Below are 15,488 nucleotides of genomic sequence, written 5' to 3'. Positions count from 1 at the left end.
TTAATCGTGTTAACTTGATTACTAGAGTTAATTTTTTGCCATCCATTTAGATTAATAAACTCAAACTATCTTCCCTTAAATCGACTTTAACCGATTCTTTAACCAAGATCACTTTTCTGGTGCAACTTTTGATGTTCAACCAGAAAATGCATTCATTTTTGTTTCTGAACAACAAATGGCTTCGGTAAACCTGGCGCTTTTGAAGCCTTTTAGTTTGGCCACAAAAAGCGATGTTTGGACTTAATATGTGTAGATGATTATCAACTTATTAAGGATTCTCATCACTTTCAATACAATCTTTTCTTCTATTCTCATTGTTATCTATTGAGTTAATTAAATTACTCTGACAAGTTTACTTTCTTATTATTGTTCAATTGATTAACCATGATTAAACCAAGGGAACAAAAGTTGTGCACAAAAATATCTTTAATTAACTTTTCCTTTCATTACCAACTCTAAATCAAAGGTCTAAATTGAATTAAATCTAAGGCCACAACCAGGCAAAAAAAGGGTAAAAATGCAACTTAATTATGATTAATCAATTGACCAAGAGTAACTTGATAATGAAACTTAACCAAAGTAAAGTAAAAGGTTGACAGTTAAAAGAGTCAAACATTTTTATATCTGTAACTGTGTAAACCTATTGAAGTAAGCAAAAATAAGACAATTTTTGGGTTTCTCAAGTTAACCTTAATACTAGTGACTTTCTGGGTTGCCTTGAAAATGTGGTGACCCGAAAAGGCCGCAACACAGAGGCTGAAGTACACACAAAGATACAAACAAGGTTAAAGGCAAAGATTGAAAACATAGTTTTAAATAACAAGCAAAAAAACCGGTTCAACCTTTGCTCTTGCAAGTACCAAAAATAAAACACAAAAACCCAAAAATCACATAAACATTTGACCTTAGATACTAACAGTCTATGGGAACCAAACAAAGATGGACTCTTAACACATTCAATTCAGTAACGGACAATCAATTTATCAACTTTCTCCTCATTTTACATAGCAATTACAGTAATTATTGAACCCTTGAAAACAAACATTTGAAACGGGCATAAAGTGTCCAGTTTGTTGTATCCACAACTGTTAATCCAAATCTTTAGTTGTTATAGTAATTACCGTTGTTAACATTGCCTACAACAATACAATTTGATTATAGTGAATGGATAAGAGTTGAATCACTGTTTACTTCATTCACTTTCTATTACCTCTTTGGTATTAACATTCATTCAAGTGAAAAGATTTTTTTTATATATTTGATTCAACCATTTACACCACAATGATCAAGTCTCATTAATCATTTAATCAACTGAAATGATGAAGCTTTACATCATCATTTCAGTTGTTTGCTTTCAATATTTTAAAGTGTTTACAATGGTTTCCAGTGTGAAAAAAACTGAGCAACAGCAACATTTCAACAAATCATTATTTAATCATACAATTTGCTCTAATAGATTAATTATTGTCAATTGGCAATTTCCAGTAAAGATTTATGTATCTATCTTTTGGTTCCTCAACAAAATGGTTCCTCTTCATTTTCATCATCATATTTCTCTTTCACTTGCTCAACTTTTGTCATGTTTATCTATTTCTTTTCATCTTTATCTTCATCTTTCTTTCTTCTTCTCCTCCATTTATCTACTAAATCTTCCTAACCAAATATCACAATATCAAGAAAGCAGCAAAACCCATTTATCCAACTTCACTCTTTTTAACCCGATTTTTCATCCTCATCACTTTCATCTTCTCATCTTACCATTGATCATGTTTACACTTTTTTCTTTTGCTGCTTTTGTTCAGGTTATTTTATCTCTTTTTCCGTGAATCCAACTATATTAGCTAATCAATAAATCCTTTCACAGTTACAATCAACAAAGTTGATAAACCATCAGTTAATTCTTGTTTCAACAAATCAACCAACTTGGTTTTGTTAGTGGATCCATTGAGATACCAGTAAAGATGTGAAAACATTTCAATTTACAGAAACATCTAAACATTGGGTCTGTGAGAGAAAAAACTGCCAATCCAACATAATTACGATGTCTTATTATATCATTAAATCCAGAGATTCCAATCAGATTTTATCTTGCTTCTCTTGACATCATTGAACAATTTCATCAAAGAACATCTTTGTATTACCAATGGTGAGAGACGAGAGGGTGGGTTTGATCCAACAATCAGTTACATCCAAAATAGTTCAAATGGTAATTACAATTGAATATCCTTTAAATATATGATTCCATGATTTATGAGGGATTTGAGCAAAAATGATTCCTTCCTAGAGGAGAAAAAGAAAATAAACAAACAGTGAATATTCATAGTCAGTTTTTTTGATATTATTCAATACAATCAATCAAGATTTTTGTAACATATTTGATGAGATTCCTTGAACCAACTCAATCAGATATGATTGATTGTAAAAATTACCAGAATAGAGTAAAAACAAATCAAAGTGATGAACAAAATGACAAACTTTCGAAAGAAAATATAAAAAGATTTCACTTTTTGAGGTTCAAACAAACTGTTCACTGACTTTATCCAATTCAGGAGACTCTGAATGTTCTGAATAATCTCTGATGACCTTTGAAATGGAAATAAAAATCAATGATTCTAATAACAGTTTAAATGCATTTTTCATCTTCTCTACTCTTTTTTTAGCTTCTCTACAAGATAATACATTTAGGTTCAAATCAAATATTCAAAATAAATTGAGGCATCCTTACCATTATCATATGTTACAAATGGTAACAATACAGGAACGACTATTATCATCTGTTAATATGAAAATAGACTTTTATGAAGAAATGTGTAGCTTTTTTATTCTCTTCTCTTCCAGTCTTTCATGGTTCCTCCAAAAGCCAGAGTAATTGACTTTTAAAGATGACTTGTTATTGATTCAAAAGAGTTCTCAATGAATAGCCCCAAGAGACACCATTTATGCATAAATTGTGTAATGATGATGACGATAATAATAGTATTAAATGTTCCAGTTTGTTTAGTGAATATGATATTGAAACATTTTGTCTTAACTTTGACTTGTTTTACGATCAAAATCACTTCTTTCCTCTCCAAACTGGTCAAACTTTTTTTTGCCTCCTCTTTTTCCTTTGTTGATTTCCTTTGCTTGTTCCTTTTTTTCCTCCTCCTTTTTTCTTGTTCAAGTCTTGATAATTTGATTTCATCTTATTCAAGCTTTGATCAGAATAATAATAATGGGGGAAAGTTAAAAAATGAGAAAACATTCAATCTTTTTCCTTCTTTTTCAGCGTCCTTTTGTTGAATCCTCTCCTTTTTTCACTGGCTACTTGGAAAAGCCTTTTGAGTTTCAATTGATCAACCTGAAAAGAGCATTGAGATGCAAGTAAATCGATTACCTTTCTTATAAGAGAAAAACTGACAATTCAATAGAAATAATAACAATTGATCCAATATTGTATATAAATAAAAATGTATATAAAAAAGATACTAACCTGGTCATTTGATGATGGCACTTTTAACATGGGCAATGGTACTCTGTAAATAACACACCAACCAACCAGTTTTGTAGGAAACTCATAATTTCTCAAGTAAAGAGTAACTTGTAAAATTAATTTTGCTCCAAATGAGTAGTTAGAGTATGTAAATTAAATTAGTTAATTCAATAATAAAAAGGGATTTGCCTGATTCACAACCTTGTAGACAAATGTAAGTTTTTTCACTTTTCCCGGTGAGTTTATGCTATTTTAACCGGAAAAACAGTAGCAACAAGGTTAACAATTTACAAGGTAATATTTTCACTGTATTTTCTTCTACTTACTAAATATGTTAGGCCAAATGAACCAAGGATTTGTTTCACCTTCAATTTTAATCAAGGTTTTGATAATCAACCGGCTTAATAAATAATAATGACTAGTTAATAAATTAATTTTAAAAATGTTGTTGCCGGGTTTATTCAAGCGTCATCTATTGGAAAGTAGAGTAAATGACAATTTTAACGGTAATCTTTTAAAGGATTAACAAACATTGGTCAACAACCCAAAAGTGGATAATTTTTTATTGTGATTCGATGTTTATTTTTATAAAATTGATTGACTATTTTATTAATGATGTTAATTTGCTGAAAATGTTAGTTTTTGGTGTTAACTGATGATTCTGCTAATGATGAATCCTGTTGACATTGATTCATCTGTTAAAGAAGAGGATTTCTTTGGTGTTTTTCAAGAAACAAAAGACAGTCTGAAAGGCTGAAAAGATAGAAACCAAAACTCTTTGCATCTTTCATTCTCTTCCTCTTGGATCCGAGATGGTATTATTTCAATAGGAATGGCAAATATTTACTCAATTGAGTTTCCAAAACACCAAAGTTTACCATGAAAATTATTTCCTACTCTTGAAACTCTATATGTACACATATACAGAGATCACTTGGTTTTCCCTCATGAAAAACAATTGCTTTACTATTCACAGCATATATCATCACCCTTTGCTGCTCTTCGTACATTACTGATATTATTTATTTACCAAGAAATTCGACTATCGGTGATTAGTTTTAACTCAAAAACAATTTCTTTTCTTCTGTGCCATCATTATTTTTAAATTTAAATATATTTCACTTGGAATGATACAAACTCTTTTGTAGACATGCTGGCAGAGGAATACAAGAAATATTTTCAGATTTCCATCAAACAATAACCAAATGTAATCCAATCTTCAATGGAAATGAATCTTACAATTATGGTATCATCTCATCTTTCCTGTTTAACTTCAAATGTTAATCACAACAAATAGAGTGGCTGAGTTTTGCCAATGTGTTCCTTATCTCCAGACAATCGACCAATTCATCAGAGCAAATTGGATTTCAATAAGGATATGATCAAAATAATTTGGAATTATAATAGCCTGTCATAAATGATCATCTCAAGTCTCATTTTAAAAGATCATTCAAGAAATAACACTGTTGGACCTTTGCTCTCAAACTTCATTGGAAATCATCAACGACATCAAGATACTTTAATCAATTCAACTCTTTCTACACTCCTCTTATTTATCTGACTACTCGCATCTGGTTCCTCCTCCAATCTTCATCAAGCCTTTCCCTTATCCCCAATGGCCATGGGATATCATGAAAAAAAGTACCTCAAATCGTCATTATCCTCAACTGAATTGGTTTCTGCTGTAGCCTGCTATCCTCATCACTGCTAGCTTTAAAGCCATTACCAGAACAGCAAAAAGTTTCCTTTCGCTCAGCTGTGATGATATTTGCCAGATGAAATAATATTGTCTAATCTCAACGAAAGTTTTGGCAACAAACTATTCTTGATTATTGTTTTCCTCCAACTCATCCATTCACTATTTTTTCCAATGGTTAAATTTGAATTCCCTGAACGTTTCGTTATTAAGAGGTGAACACGTTTCCAGTTTTATTGATAATATTAAACACTTGAATGGCCAACAATGTCTAGTCGTAAGCCAGAAGCTGGTGAAAACAGGAACTAAAAAAAGAGACTAAACAAAACTAAAACTAATATATCATCAACAAAAATGAGTTTATCCTCTAAACGATTCCAGAATTAATAAACTCATCAGTTTATTATTATTATTATCGTTATTACCATTAGTTGCAGCTATTATTACCTTATAACTTTACATCCAGGTAACAAGCAACAAAATTTATCCCAAGTGTTACGTGATATAACAACAATGCTGATGATCATAATGATAAACTTTCTAGTTTATTTCATAGTCTTTCCATTCCAACATTTTACTCTTACAAGTCTTAACCTTGCTAGGCATTTCAATATTTACAAATTACGAAACGTCGATTAAATTAATCTTGGAAGTTCCAAAATAGCCTCAACCATCCTTTTGGTGTTAAACCCAACGCCAGTGTTTTCACCAACGCCTCTTCGACAACTGGTTAACCCATTGTGAACCCATTGATCCAGATTGCTTAAAGTGTTTGCATTTACAAACCAGCCTCAAGCATAATCACCATGAATTAATTTACCCAACTGATTGCCTGTTGACAGCGTCAATGTATTTCTGATGGTTTTTTTATTAGACAAATTTGAATGATCCTTCAATCAACTCTAACAAAATGAAGTTTCTCACTTTGATTGCAATTGCTGATTTGATTGGAGTAACAAATAAACAAATAATTGGTGCACACACAAATCACGTTGACATGTAAAAAGTGAATTTGTGTTTTTGAATATCCAATAATGAACTGAATACCTGATGGTAACCTTGTTTAATGTAAATTTTCAAAGTGAAACCAAAATGCAGAGATGAAGCCTTGAAATTAACAATTAATTGAACAAAAGCAGCAACCAAATGTTGATCAATTTGATTGAAGAGAGAAAGCGAGAGATAGAGAAAAGGGTTATACAAATAGTGAATCTTACAACATAAACGTTAATTATAATAATGATTCTTCTATTGATCAATGTCCTCCAGTTAATTAATAAATGGTGAGAATCGCGAAAATCAACTTTAAATTGTGTTTACAAGAAAAAAAAGTAAAAGCTATTGATTGATAACCTCGAGAGTTTTCACTATTCCGTACATTTCACCATTCAACCACAATTGTACTAATTTGTCTTAATTGTAACTCATTGTTACTCTCAATCAAATTTGTCCCGATGATGATCAACAAACTGCAAGGTTTATCAATTAAACAGAAACCAATGAGTACAAAAAATAAGGTTTCAATAGAAGCGAAGAAAAAAAAGTCGCAACCGAAATTAAATTTACCTTAAATTTAATTTCCAATTGCTTAAGGCCTCAAATTAATTAACCTTTTTGATTCCACCAAACAAACAAACAAACAAACAAACAATTAAATAAATCACATTTAATTATTTATTAAACTCATCAACAAACCAAAGTAAACACGAAACTCTGGTTAAACCAAAAAAATGAACATTAATTGTTCAACTTTACAAATCAATATTTTTCAACAATTGATTCAATCGAGTGTGTAACCCAAGACCTTAACCCAAGCCAGACACCCGAAAATGAACCCAAAATCTTAAGTCAATCCCAATGAAAAGCAATTTTGTTGACAAAAATTAATTTTCTTATTAGATTAAGAGTTGAAGTTGCAGCAAAAAACGTTGCTAAATCATAATTATTTGTACTCTTAATTTGATTCTCAATCAATCAATAATTTCAATTGTAAAGATCAAAGTTAAACCAGTTTTGTCACCATTTACTCTGATTAACTCACCAACAATTTAGTAATCAAACTCTTTGTTAAGAGTAAAAAAAGAACCGAAAATTATTCAATTTCCGGCTTTAATTGCTATTAAAGTATCAACAATTAAGTGTCAACTTGCCTTTATAATGATGATAATAAGTGAAGACATTTTTTGTATCATTTTCAAGGTAAACTAAACGTTTCAAAAGTCACTTAACTGAACATTTTACTTCTGATTAAAGTCAATCAAATTTGGACATTTTTTGCCTTCAAATTGTCCACTTCAGATTAAAGATTTTTAATTCCCCTTTTCAATGAATTCAGAGATTTATCAGAAATTTCATTTTCCAAGATTTCTATTCGAACCTTGAAATGTCGAACTTTTTGTTTTAATTTTTGTAAATTGCTTCGATTTCCATTGTTTAATTGGAATAAATTGATGAACATTTTGAAAGTGCGATTGGACAAAAGTCCATTTATGAACATTTCTTTTTATGTTTAGTTGATTGTCCTGATATTGCCTTGAATACCGATTAGTTGGATTGTTGATCGATAATCAACTCACGTCTACGTCTAATGTGTCCATCAAGATACGATTTGGAACCAATTGATGGTCAACAAGTTGAGAATGAAAACAATTTGTTTCACTTTTCTCTTCTTTTTGTTGACCAATCCTCACTTTATATGATAATGATGATCATCACTATAAATGTTCAATAAAACTGCATCAATTTGTCCTTCATTGGAATAATTATTAAAAGCTTTCAACTTTCATCTGATTGTTTTTTTTTGTTCCTCATTCAGAGAGAGAGAGTAAAAAACAACAAAACATTTATCCTTTTTCCATGTTTCCGGTTATCATGATCATCATTAGCAGCAAGCAAACAACATGAATCTACAACAATTGAGTCTCATTTCAATTGTTAATTCAATCGATTGTTTTCTTCCTTTTTTCTGGTTAAACCATTTCAAGTTTTTTCAACTTTACCAACATTAATCACAATTATTGTCAACAATGAGAGATCAATGTTTATGGCGGTCAGTTAATGGCTCCATTAGATGATTGGACTTGTAAAATTGCAAAATTATACTAATCATTGATTGTTCACCAAGCGAATTGTACAGAAATCGCAATCATTTCGAGAAAAATCTCTTCAGAGAAAAACTTGGGAAAAGCAGTTTTTAGTGTAAAATTCAGCTTTTGCTTTCTAAAAGATGACATTAGGACAGTCTTTGAACGAAAAAGTTATTTGAAAATGTTTTTCCATTCCAAGTGAGTTTGATGTTCGCTTGGACAATAAGTTGATCAATTGAATGTTGAACAATGGTGAGGTTGAAAATGATATTTGAATAGTAAAGATGAATAAAATTTGTTGACAAGAAAATTACAAATGCTTTCATCGACATCTTTAAAGTTCGCAGGTTTGATCATTTTGCGCAAAACTACAACTATTGTTATCAACGTTATTGTTATTGTTGTCAAATCTACTAAACTTAAATGGCTATTGAAAAGTGTTTTGAATGTGATAATTAACAAATGATTAATGCTGCATGCAAGTTGAAACGATATTTTTTCGTAAATTTTGTGGCAAAGATAAGAATCATTCTCGCTTTTTGCGTTGAAATGAAAAGGTCACATTATCAAAGAGCCAATAGATTAAATCCAATGGAAAAAAGAATCAGAATATAAATTGAAAACTTACTTCAATAAGTTGAATGAACTATTCTTGAAAATCTAACATCGTAAGTTCAGATTTATCGGAATAGAAATAGAAAAATTGGCCAAGAGAAAGCAATTAAAATAACTATTGGAATGATTTATTTCAAGTTGCAATTTTGATCATCATTATGCGTTTCAAGATTTATACGCAATTGGATTACAAAAACTCAATAGTTCTAATTGCAATTTTTTGAACAAAACTCGAAATGAATTATATCAACCAATAAAAAATTCGTCAATTTTTAAGTTTCCCTAAAATCTAATGAGTTTCATTACAAAACGAGTATATTAAAGACTTGATGAGGAAAGTTCGACTGTCGAGCGTTTTCTCACTTTCAAGTCTTTCCAAACTTTAGCCTTTCACTTTCAAAAATAAAAGCATCTCAAGGTACATCAACTGCTCAACATGATTAGTGATGAAATCCCCAACTCAATAAAGATCTTCCAATTATAATTTCAAAGTTTGAATTTTTAAAAATTTTGTCGACTCTTAACGCACTAAATGATTTGTCGATTAAATTTTAATAATTTTCTGCTCCTGAATATTAACGGCTAAAGTTACATTTGTTGCAACAATAAAGGACGACATTTAGTCTTGGTGACAATGTTACCAATTGAGGTAAAGACAAAGACGGCAAGACAAAAACAATTGGCCCGTTGTTGAGCATTAAGCGAAGTAAGCACGACAAGAAAAGAAAAACAAAGCGCAACAAACACAAAAAAAACACCAACAAGAACCAAAAAAAGCAACTCGATTAACAATAAACATCTTAATCACCAACCAATCAATAACGGGTTAAAATTGTTAACCTTGACATTACAAGACAAAAAAGTGATTAAAAACAATCGAAAGCAAATCACCGACAAATGCGAAAAAATAAACTTTGACAATCAAATTAATTGTAACAACAAGAGACGCAAATAAACATAATTAATTAAAATTCAATTTTTCATTAATTGCAAAATAATGTAAAAATAAACTCCTAGAATTGAATGTTTCCGTTGATGGGAAAAAGGCCTTTAACCATGAAATGCTTCGGGTTATCAAAAGGAAAATATTTTTCTCTCAATTTCGGCTTCAATCGATTCAAGATCAATACAATTATGTTAATAAAGTTGCTATTAATAAACATAATGGAAACAAGTTGATCAGTAAAGTTGTTGTCAAGTGTGTAAACAAACATCAATGAAGATTTTTGGGTGGTCTTAATTGTATTAATTGATTGAGCTAATTGACTTGATCGTTTAAAGGGTTAAACATTTTCCCAAATCTTTTCCTTCGTCAACGTTTTCTTCGCCTTCAAAACTCACTCGACTCACTTTCGCTGTTAGTGAGAATGCTTTTGTCTAATAAACTTGCAGCTTGCAACTTCACTTTTACCTTTTTTTTATTCCAACCAACAACAAGTATTGAATTTTGCGAATTTTGTATTTAATTGTTCATCATCATTCTGTGAGTCTGTGTGTGTCTGGTGAACAACTGGTGAAACCCGGAAAGAGAATTGGAAATTCAGTTTTCACCCAATTTTTGGATTTACAAGTTTTCTGTGTTTTTCAATTTTCGTTGTTGTGTGTTTGTCAAGTCAACTTTATGATTGAATGGTTAACGATGAACGTGACAATTTGTTTACAACCATTAACCTTGATACTTTGATACTCATCGTAATTGTCATCATTATCATCTAATCATTGTAATCAGTCGCGTTTTGTTTTCCGCTTTTGTTGGCCTTTCGTTTCCAGTTTGTTGGAAGAAACTTGTTTTGCTTTTAATTTCTTGTTTTTTTTTTGTTTCGCCTTCCAATATTTACCGTAACAATTAACTCGTCTTAATAATGGTTGATTTAATCGGTAAATATCAGGCCAAAATGCGCCAATTAGCATCATCATTGAACAGTGGAAATGGTTCATTGAAACGGACAATTCCTGAAGCCATTTTGGCTGCAACTTCACCTAAAAGTGACTCTAATAGACGAAGTTCATCAATTGTTTCGTTAATCAGCACAGTTAGCAGTAGCTACAGTAATTGTAACAATAATGTTAATAATAATGTTAATAATAATAATAATAATAGTAATCATAATAATAATGGCATTACATTTGCTTGTAAACCTTTACGCTTATGTCAAACTCGTCATTCAATTCCATCACTTGATTCAATTGAGAAAGCTCAATTTCATGGTAGATCAACATCAACTTCATCTTCATCATCAAATTTATCATCAAATACAATCTTTTCATCCTCATCATGTTGTGAACATCGATGGCAACCCAAAAATCCAAAGTTAGTATTTAAAAATTGCAAAATACTAAAAATTCAACTTCAATTTAAAACCCAAATTAACCAGAAAATTCGGTGACGAGTCATCTCACCAAAAATAAGCCTTTAAGTAAACTGCGCTATAAACTATGAGAGTTCACGGGGAAGTGTTCATTTTTGTTAAAATGAATAGACTCAATTCAATTCATTAAATTAAATTTTTCAAGAGAAACTTATGATAAATTCAATAGGACTCAATTCCATAGCTACACCAAATCAAAGACACCAAATTGTCAAAGAGAATTGACCGTTAAAGGTAAAATATAAGAAAAACTGCATCTCTGAAAACTCCGATATTTAAAGCTGAATGATGATTATCAATTTTAAACAAATAAGAATCTAAATGGTGAAATTTAAATTAATTAATATCATTCTCTATTCACAAGAAACATTTAACAATTAAGTAAAATTTGCAAAGATAAGCTGTCTTTGGGTTGAAAACCAAAGGTTGTAAACTAAAATTGTTGTTTTAAAGGCTTATTTTTGGTGAGATGACATGGAACCAGAAAATTCATCCTCTTAATGTCAAAACGAATGTCAAAAGTAACAACTGAAAGCAATACTCTTCACAGTATTAGCTGACTTACTGACAAGCCAATCAACTCGAATAGTTACATTTATCAGAATCAAACCTAAATCGCTAGTAAAAACACATCAGTAAAGACACAAAAGGTTCATTTAAATGGTCAACTTTCAAAAAGACCCAAAATACTTGATCTGCTGCTTCACCTTCTAACCAATTTACTCATCTACTAACCTAAACTTTCACAAGCTAAGCGAGATCTCAACAGCACTTCACTTAGAACCTCACTTAACACTGTCATCAGCCCTTTGCCCTCTCTCGAGATTAGCATCATTAGCACGATCAATGGCACTCCATTAGCACCTCCATCGGCACTCATTTAGAAACTCTTTTTCACTCTCTTTCCCTCTGTTTCCTCCATTTCTGAGCCAATATTAGATTAGGAAAAAAATGTTGAAAATTTGTTTCGCCATTGTTTGCTTTTTGCCTTTTTGTGTTCACTCTTTCTTATCTTCCAATTTTAGAAAGTAAATTGTTTACTCAGCTCATTTATCCCTTTCCTGTCTCATCCAGCCTCCTCTCACCACCCCCTTGAAACAGCCTCCTCATTGAACTTCATTGTTCTTGAATAGTTGTGACCCTTTCAATTGAACCACAATCAGAAAAATGAAGAAGAAGAAGAAAACTTTTTTTTTGCAAACTTAAACAAATGTCTTTAAAACTTGACACACATCAGGCAACATCAAGATCCTTTTTCAGCATCCTTTTCACCCTCCTCCTCCTCCTACATTATCATCATACTCACTCTTTAAACCAACTCAACTAATCACCAACTAATCCAAAAGCAAGATTATTGATTGTTGAACAAGAAGCGAAAAAAAGTTGATCATTTAAATGTTTCACCAATTGCCACCTTTACCGACAGCCTTTCTTTCTCTCTATTTTTACCCAATCGGAAGTTTATCATTTTAATTGTTCATCATTTCTCATCCTTCTCATCATGTGAGCTCATTACGAGTGAAACAAAAAACAAAACAAAGTCACAAATTATGCGGTATGAAATTAATTTCATTCAGAAAAAACGAATCAACATTTTCTTTTTCACTATCAAATGTTTTAATGATGATAACCTTAATTGATCAATGTTGACCAACTTTTCACGTTGATCAACCTTTTTTGGGTTCACCAAATTGTCCAAATCTGTGAAGAGCAAAAAAAAGTCAATTTAAAGTTTCAAGTCATGACTCTATTGACTGGTTATTTCAATTGTTTCCAATCTCGATCTTTACCTTCATCAACCTCATCAACTTCATCAGCTTCATCAACCACAAAATCATCATCATCTGACCAACAACTAAATGATATTAATCTAAACTGTTATCTAACTTGTTCTCGCAGGACTGCGGCTTTCATCGTGGCCAGTTCAATTTATGGTCAACTTTTGGTTGTAACCTGTTTAACCTTTTTCACTGCCGAAATTCGAATACCAAATATTCCTTTATACTATTTTGAGGTAACATTTGTCTACTAATTTCCATTTCGAACTCCAACTGAAATGTGCTTTTCTCTTCGTCTTTCCAGGGATTCTACCTTTACCTGTACGCAGTTAGTCTTCTCTTTCTTCTCTATGTTTACGTTTACCTGCTTCACGATTTACCGAAAGGTGACCAAAATCGTAAGTACTGCCATTGCAATTTCCGTCAACTTTTACCTTCACTTTTCATTCAACAGTGTCACTCATTTTTCAAGGTACATTAATCTGAATAACAGGCGAACATTTTTTTCTACCTTTTAATGTGTTGAGAAATTTTTATTTGCTTTTATTGTTCGAGAAAAAAAAGCGATTCAGTTTCATCAGACTCGACATGATGGAACCTTGAAAAATTGACGATTCTGTTAATGGCTATTTTCACCAATCATGTACTTCTTATCGAATATTTTCTTTAGAATTGAACTTCTTTTTTGAACAATTTTCCCTCATTTCTTTGATTTCTTTCTTTTGTTTGAATCAGGTAATAAAGAGATGAATGGGAAAAAGAAGGAAAAAATCAGTGAAACTGAAAGATCTCATGGATCCATATTCTTGCGTATTGGTGCAGTTGGCTTTGGTTTAGGAACAATGATTTACAATGGACTCGAGTTTGGATCTTACTTTGAGATTCCGTATACATCACCATGTTACTCTGTGCTTTTGGGTAAGTCAACGAAGATGTTTCATTTTGTCTGCAACAAAATCAAGGTTATCTTTTCAAGTTTAATCTAATTCGGTATTTGCTCACTTGAAAAGCCAATTCAAAGTCACAGTCTTATCCGACTCGAAACGGCATCATTTTAGGTTATTTTGCATTATTAATGTAACAAAAAAAAAGTTGAACTTGAGTCAACCTCATTAGTCAAAACTAAGGACAACTTTGATGACTAAAGTTGATTTGATTTTAAAAATGTATATTTTCAGACATTAATCAGTAAAACCTTTGTCAGAGTTTAAAGTTTAGCTGATTAGCTTGACTGATTCAAAGGTTAAAAATTGGATTATTTTGAATTATTGTAACAACAAATTAGTCAACAGCAAAAGGCTAGACAACAAGATCTAACCTAACCTTACCTAACCTAATCTCTGCATCGAGATTTAAGATAAGATAATCAGATTTTTTAGGAACCAAAAGTGATCAAGAGTTGAAATTTTCAGCCATTTTACACCTGATCATGATACCGTTTATAAATTTGCAAGAATAAATTCAATGTTTATTCAGCTATTTCGATTCAGTCTTTCCATTTTGCCAAAAAAGTTCAACTCTAAATTGTCGAGTTCGAAGTCCTCTAATCAGCTTGCAATTTCCAGTCTCCTTCAGATTGAGGTATTTTTATTCTGTACATTTATGGACTATTCGATGAAGTTGATTTAATTGTGACTGATTATCAGAAAGATTTTGAACAATTATAACTTGATATTGAAAATTGCACGCAGTTAATGATGGTAATAAATCTCTTGACCATCTTGATTCAATTAGAACTGATTAATTCAATTTAGCGGGTAAACAAAAAGAAACTTTCAATTCTTGTTTCCAATTGTAAATCAATTGACTTTTGATTCTTTCCCTGCCAACATCATCAGACAAAAATGCCTTTTAATAGTTGAATAATCATTGATTATTTATTCACTTGATTCATCAATTGATTTCAATTAATGTAATTGTTTCCAGTGAGAATAAAATTGCTAGTAAAGTTGAAGGTTCGCTTTAATTATTCAGACAACAATTGAAAGGGTTCAAGGTAAACAGGAACACTATTATACTAATCAAACTCTGTACATTTATAACGTGCTTCTCGTGCCTCCAATCAGGTTCAGTTGAACGAGTCACAAATAAGGTCAATATTAATCATGATTAGGTTCAATTGTGATTAACCCAAAATGAATTTGATGAAACAAGTTGTTGAGTTGCAAATTGTAATCCAATTTGCTTCTCAAAATGAAAGTCAATATGAAAAGTTTAAAGTTGAAAAGTTTCAAAGACAAATATCTATTGCATGAAAAGACAAAGATGAAAATCTGTTGAATGATGGAAAAGAATGATTCTGAAGGTTGGAAATCTTTTGAGTGGAATCTCAATGGAATGAAATGGACCAAAGAATGTGTGGTTAAGAAACATTCAAGTGATGATAAGAGGAAGAAAAGGAAAAAGGAAACTGGTCAAAGTGAATGGTCAGTTATAGCTTAATGTTGATGAAATGTAGTGTGAGGAAGAAGA

The 15,488-nt window shown here is 31.2% G+C and overlaps 1 protein-coding gene and 1 long non-coding RNA gene across 3 annotated transcripts in view; one reads left to right on the top strand and one right to left on the bottom strand.

The window, feature by feature from the left end:
- LOC107359141 (proton channel otopetrin-like a) overlaps positions 1–15,488 on the top strand; it is a 33,470-nt gene that overhangs the window by 908 nt on the left and 17,074 nt on the right. The window contains exons 1-4 of one of the 2 annotated variants that reach the window (XM_015925604.3): positions 10,155–11,180; positions 13,138–13,252; positions 13,321–13,414; positions 13,752–13,934. In XM_015925604.3, the coding sequence (XP_015781090.2) occupies positions 10,732–11,180; positions 13,138–13,252; positions 13,321–13,414; positions 13,752–13,934 (841 nt within the window). In that variant the 5' untranslated portion in view covers positions 10,155–10,731. Of the gene's footprint in view, positions 1–10,154; positions 11,181–13,137; positions 13,253–13,320; positions 13,415–13,751; positions 13,935–15,488 lie in introns of those variants that run through there. The other variant, XM_015925606.3, reaches the window with a different exon arrangement.
- Positions 1,415–3,939, bottom strand: LOC107359142 (uncharacterized). Its single transcript, XR_003084074.2, has 4 exons — positions 3,799–3,939; positions 3,473–3,719; positions 2,726–3,340; positions 1,415–2,280 (listed from the first exon to the last, which is right to left on the bottom strand). It is a non-coding gene; the product is annotated as an uncharacterized LOC107359142 (long non-coding RNA).

This window comes from Tetranychus urticae, chromosome 1 (assembly GCF_039701765.1).
Source record: "Tetranychus urticae isolate SD_2017Ah chromosome 1, NJAU_TeUrti_SD_1.0, whole genome shotgun sequence".
NCBI lineage: Eukaryota > Metazoa > Arthropoda > Arachnida > Trombidiformes > Tetranychidae > Tetranychus > Tetranychus urticae.
This window is presented reverse-complemented; position numbering and strand designations above follow the sequence as displayed.